Consider the following 6,560-nt stretch of genomic DNA (forward strand, 5'->3'; position numbering starts at 1 on the left):
GAACATGTTTAAAGTTTTTATTCATGCTTATTATACATTTTAAATGCATTTTTGATCTACGCTTATTATTTTTCAATCTGTGACCATTGTTTGCAATTATGAAAACTTTGCTTTCATTTATAAATCTTGTGCAATATATTTTTACTTGCGTTTTAAATTTTTGTTTTCACACTTGTTTTTTGTTTTTTTGTTTTTATCCATGACAGCAATTCTTTAGGCGGGATTCTGATCCCATAACCATCTCTTCAGTCAAAGTCACAATATACAGAAACAGTTGCTCACATAAAGCTTCTCGTCAGGTGCTGTTTCCACCAATTAGGCTTATAATTTCACTGAACACTTGAAATACAATATGCATTCTAATATATAGCTTAGAGTATTCACATAGGATACTTTGTCTTACTTTTGAACTTATGAACCATGTTCTATGTTTTCAGCTCTTAATCTCTTAATATAGTCCTTGCATGAACACATTTATTACCCTTATTTTCATAAAACAAAAAGTTTCTCTTTCTTTTTTTATTTACACTGTCACTTATTTAACTTATGACTCTCTAATGTTACATTACCAATCAAAACACATTATATATCCATAAATTCACTCTATGTCCACATTCCTGCTATCCCATAGTACTGGCAATTAGCTACATTCATGTGTAGCACACATGGTATTCAGATAGTTGAACCAAACTTTTAAACATCTATTTATGGACTATTTACACACTTTAGAGTACAAAATTTGCCATTTTCACAACTTTGACATATATAAAATGCATTTCCATGACAATTTATACATCTCATACATGGCGATGGAAGATATTAATGTCAATAAAGACACAGGACACACCACTGCTGCTTCTCCTTCTGAGTCTGTGAATTGTCTGAGCACTGCCCCCCCTCCCTTCCACCAGCAGGTTAACACGTCCCAAGACAGTTGTCAAATAATCAATAGTATGTAACACTCTCAGCAAGAAATATAAATAGCAAATATTCACAAAGACCATACAAGGTCTGCATTAACAAAATTCACTTTATATATTTTAATATATAATATATTTTGATGACTAATCATTTCTTTCTATTTTTCTTTATTATTGGTAACAACTACATGTTTCAGGTGTTCATGTGTAGTTTTAGTAATTTACAGAAATACAGATATTAGCTATGTCAAGTGAAGCTGCAGTCTGCAACAATAATATCGTAGAGAATGAAATATGACTGTTTCTTATAAAAAATAAATAAATAAAAATTTCAAAAAAAGTGTACATTTGCATAACTGATGATAAAGTTGAGTTTCTCGTTTCTCATTTATGATGTCAAATGAGGCAGGAGCAGCACTCCCTGTAGTTAGTTGCTTTTGCATTAAGTATGAAAAATGAAAGAATTAAAAATAAAGAATGAAACATATATCTTTCTTTAAGAATGCTTTATTAATGCAAAAACATAAAAGCAATGGGAAGAAAATGAGCAAAGCTTACATATATATTTTTTTTTCTAGCAGATAAAAGTGCTGTTGGAGTACAATGGGGTAATTTTTCATGCATAAAAGATGGATTTGAGATGCAGGTCACAGCATGATCAGCCTTTCATAAGTACTCTTGGAGTTTAACTTATTGCGAGCTAATTCAAGCCTTGGCAGGTCTTTAACCAGAACACCATTTCTTGAGCTGAAAATATCAGCCAGAGGGGCAGCCATTGGAGAAGGTCTGTATTCATCACACCGAGTGCCCTGTAGACTGGGTGCACATTTCACTTCATAGGTAAAATAGAAGGTGCCATATGTAAAAACACAGGCATCAGTCACAACTCCACTTCTAAGGTCAAAAGAGCATGAACCAAGCAGATCACTGTTCCAGTAGCTGTCTGCATCATACACTGTAAAAGTAAGTTTTTTGGACGTTTTGATCTCAATAGGACCAAACTCAAATGTTTCTGGCCACTGCGGATTATCATTATCATCAATGGTCTCAGTGCGCTTAATTTGGTTGTCATATTCAACTGTTACAGTGCCATCCGTTTGTGAAACTCTATCTCCATACAGACCTTTGGCACTGAGACTGTAGACTTTCAGGGTGGCTAGTCCTTTTGCAGTTGGACAGCAGTTAGACTTTATCATTTGACTACTTTCACAAACACAAACACATCTGTCTCTTGCACTGCACTTCCTACCAATCTGGCAAGGCTCAGAGCAAACCTTCATAAGGGCATTTTCAATTATGTATTTTTCAACAGCTTTCTTCAGTCCTTTCCTGGCAGGGTGTTGATTACTCAGTAAGAAATGAAGGGGTTTCAGAGAGTAATGCACAATGTCAGGGAGACTCTTCAAAGACTCGTGCCAGTTTTTGAGGGAATTTGGGTGTGATGAACCAGAAAAAAGTAGATCTTCTCCATTTATGTTCCCTCCGATAATCTCTGTCTGACGTTCACTGAACATGGAGCTGAACTTTTCATTTGTGCCCATCTTTTTCTTCAGTCCTTTACAAAAATGTGCCTCTGTCTTCACAGTTACACCATAGTATGAACCAGAGGCTTCTACATCCAAACAGTCCTTCACTGCAGTGTCTGTAAGTCCATCCACTGCTGCCTGACAGGTTTTGATGGCTGTTATAGCTTTCATTTGCCCTCCTAACTCAACTTCTGTGATATAGTGAGTGCCATAGGTTGAGATCAGGTTGCGGTAGGCGTCTGGATCGTAGGATTTAGGGAGTGATTTGATTGATTCAAGAAACTCAGCTTGAAGAGGAGGCTTTTCAGCTACACGATATCTGTAAAAACAGTAACCATGTTTGAATTCAGTATGGTAATAAAGGGAGTGATTTGCAATTAAAGATTTAGTTTCTTTTCATAGCAGTTTTAACAATACGAGTGAATAAAAACACCCCAGTTGTCTCACCTGTAAAAACGGCACCCAACTTCATGTTTGGTGAAACTGTATTTGTCTTCTTTTGATTTAGCCATTGCAAATTTTGCTTCCCTGGAATGAGTGCTTCCAACTGCAGCTCCAACAGCATTCACATATAAACCAACTTTCCAGCTGACTGAGAGTGCTGATGATGAATCATTGACCAGTGCTTCACTTGATTCAAAGATCTGACTCGAGACTTTCTTTGAACACTTTGGCAAGGCCCTCCAGTCTTCAACTGCAGCTGGTAGCTTCTGTTTCATTCCATTTAAGTAGTCATTTTGTGCCAATTTGCAAGTGCCATTTCCTAAATCCCATTTTTCCAAGTTGATCACGTAGGAACCTTTTCGCTTCATGGTCACAACATCAAATCCCTCTCCTGCAAGATTATATCCTGGAACAAAGGGAGCATCCTTACACTCCTTTGATGAACTTCTATCATCCTCTCCAGAAATGGTCATGAGAAGCAATGCCCAGAAAACAAGGTAAACCTTCAACTGCCCCATGATCTGTTGTGAGATAGAAACATTTATGTCAAATCATTATGTATGTAAAAACTAACATCAAATGAACAGCGACACAGAATTGTAACTTTAACATTGTTTTAAAATTAACAATACTGTTACTTTTAAATGACCAACATTCTAATACATCATATAATTACTATTTTTATATTTCATATATATACTATTAATTTGATGATTTTCCTTAAATTCATAAAGTAGTTGAATTGAAGAGTTAGTAAATGCATCATGAAATATGTTGTCTTGCTAACCTGTGTCCTTGTTGGTGGATGAGTGGTTTTGGTTTTCATGTTTGTGATATATATGCTATGATGTGGCTATGACAATTCGTCCGATGACTAATAGATTGTGTGGGAACAAAAAAGAACATTTATTTTCAGGTTCATAGATGTGTTACATCAACAAATTGATAGCATGCACAGATGCCTACCCCTCAGAGGACCTCAGAAGAAGTTTACCCTGAAACAACATACAGAACTAACAAATATTGCTACAAGTATGATTGCATCATATAATAATTGCTGTTAAGAGTGTTCATCGTCTGGTTGACTATGTGTTGAATTAGTTTTTCTGAATATTTCTGCCATTTGTACATAAACTGACAGTCCCCATCGATAAGCTACTACTAAATATTGTAGAAACTTGCTTTTATACAAATAAACTTGTATTGAATTGAATTATATCATGTCCTTTGAAGGCAGAAGAATCATGTTATAACAGCATTAATGCAATACACAACATTCCCCCCCTTCTTACTCTTGTGCCCCAAATGACATGGGCATAAGGGACACAATTAACCTGTACCAATTTTACTATTCCTATATAAAAGGGGTCATGACATGATAAATCAAATTTGCCTTCATATTTTGTCCTTCTCGTTATAAACAAAGCATTTATTTAATCAAGCTCCAAAAATGACTTGTTTGGATCTGAGGGGGAATGTGACGTCACAAGGGCATAAACATTTGCTTAAACACCACTTCCAGACCTAGACATTGATGAATAGTCATCATTTCATCACAGGTCCTGTCCACTTGCAGTTGCTTAACGGCTTGCATGTGCCTTAAACTTGATGCAAGCATTGTGTCAAATCCAAATAAAACCCATTATAATAACTGCCAATATCTTGTCTACACTTTATACAGTATACAGATACATGTTCACTTTCTGACATAGTTATCGACAACAGGACAAACGGAAAAGTGAAAGAACATTTGCTTTGACATGTTTGGTTCCCAGGATCCCAGCATCAGAAACAAGTGGATCAGAGGATTATTCATTAATTCAAAGTATTCTGTTTTGTAAATATGGTATAGTGTAATGGAAAGTTTGCACAGAAACATTTGTTGAAAGATGTTGGATCTGACTGTATTTGCATCGCAAACTATAAGTAAATTAATTTAATAATGCTTTGTCTGTTGTAACACACATGCAGTTCATCGATTCATGGGTTAAATTCAGGCATATAACATGAAACCTTTTTACACTAAATGCCTGGCCTGGCGCCAGCCTGGCTGGACTTAAATTATTTACGATACCCGTGCGAGCCTCAAAGGAGACACAAAACCCCCAACATTCCACACAAACAAACCTTTCTTAAGGTTCTGTACCTTCGTCATTTTATTAATATGTATTTTGAATGTTTGTGTATTGCATAAAAATGGTTAATCATGTGTAAATGGTTAAAGTTGTTGACTTATAAATTGGAAATGTGTCTCCTAATCTTAATGTTCTCAAATAGAGTCATGTTTTTGTAACCCCACTCCTGACCAGGTCGTAAAACTTTATGATCCAACTGGGAAACAGGACAGGAAGGCTAACTCTTACAAAGACTATGGTAAAATGTACTCAGATGTAGTCTAAATGTATATAGTATTATTTTTGTTGGTGCATTGAGATGTTTCCCATATAAATTGGTACTATCTGCAATTTATTAGCGTGTGTTAATCTTTAAATGTGTGTAATTCTGCATTGGGGGGGGGGGGGGCGGGGGGGGGGGGCTGAATAAAGGCCTGTAGCGAATCATTGAAAATCATTAATCAAATCATTACATAGAGTATTTAAAATGTATTAACCTGTTAGCCAGCACCCCCCATTATGGGACTCACAGCTGCAAGTGCTCTACATAACTTATAATTGTAACAGTTTGGAAAGAAGACCCTTTGGGCTTTACTTTTTATCAACCAGATTTGATAATGCTCAAAAATATTATTATTATTATTTTTTTACCAGACTTAAATCTTTTTTTTATTTGATATAAAAATACATGAAATGAGTCCTGGAGCAATCTATAAAAGTAATGGGTTGAAAGCCACATGTCACATGAGTTTCTGTTTCAAATCTGAATAAGATATCATGAAAAATGAGACTCCTGCAAATATTTTTATGAGACAATTGTCTAGACCCCCCACCCCCCAAATATACAAAAATATATTTCCAAATAGTATTGAAGGCTTATACAAACTATTTAGTCAGTAAACATACCACTGCATAGTTTTTTCAATAATAAAACACACAACAGAAACTTAGACATCATATGAGTGATTTATTTGAGCACTAGAGAAATACAATAAGAATCATTTGAGTAAGAAAAATAAGAATAATAAGAAAAATAAAAAAAGATTTAACTTTGTTTGCCAATTACAGAAAATCATGAGATTGTTTGAAATTCAGCATTTACAATGAATTACAGTGCAAATAAGTGCTGATGGCCACTTTTACAGATGGTAATAACACAAATGCACCATATAGTAAATAATCCAGTCTATCTATTCATATAGACACGTTCATTTTGATCAGTGATGGGAATAAAGTTATAAATAACGCCGTTACTAACGGCATTACTTTTTTCAGTAACAAGTAATCTAATTGATTACTCTTCTCATCTTAATAACGCCGTTACTGTTACTGCCAAAAAATGCGGCGCGTTACTATAACTGATGAAGCGTTTTTTTTTTTTTTCATCAGACCAACTAGATCTCTGAGCGAGAGGCTTTTTTTTACTGTTCTTCCTTGGTTAGTGGGCAGAGCACGAGATAAGCGCATAAATGCTGACAATTGGCTGAGATAGAGTAAAATTTCATTGTATGCCAATCAGAGGTAGAGTTGGGCGAGTGTTCGAAAGCACGCATAGT

General features: G+C 35.3%; 1 protein-coding gene across 1 annotated transcript; it reads right to left on the bottom strand.

The window, feature by feature from the left end:
* Window positions 1-1,463: 1,463 nt before the first annotated feature.
* LOC113119210 (perforin-1-like) lies at window positions 1,464-3,750 on the bottom strand. Its single transcript, XM_026288500.1, has 3 exons — window positions 3,678-3,750; window positions 2,894-3,411; window positions 1,464-2,765 (listed from the first exon to the last, which is right to left on the bottom strand). Exons 1-3 carry the CDS (start codon window positions 3,714-3,716, stop codon window positions 1,568-1,570), a joined length of 1,755 nt encoding a protein of 584 aa, XP_026144285.1. The 5' UTR covers window positions 3,717-3,750; the 3' UTR covers window positions 1,464-1,567.
* Between the last annotated feature and the right edge of the window lie 2,810 nt (window positions 3,751-6,560).

The sequence above is a fragment of the Carassius auratus genome, chromosome 19, assembly GCF_003368295.1.
Source record: "Carassius auratus strain Wakin chromosome 19, ASM336829v1, whole genome shotgun sequence".
NCBI lineage: Eukaryota > Metazoa > Chordata > Actinopteri > Cypriniformes > Cyprinidae > Carassius > Carassius auratus.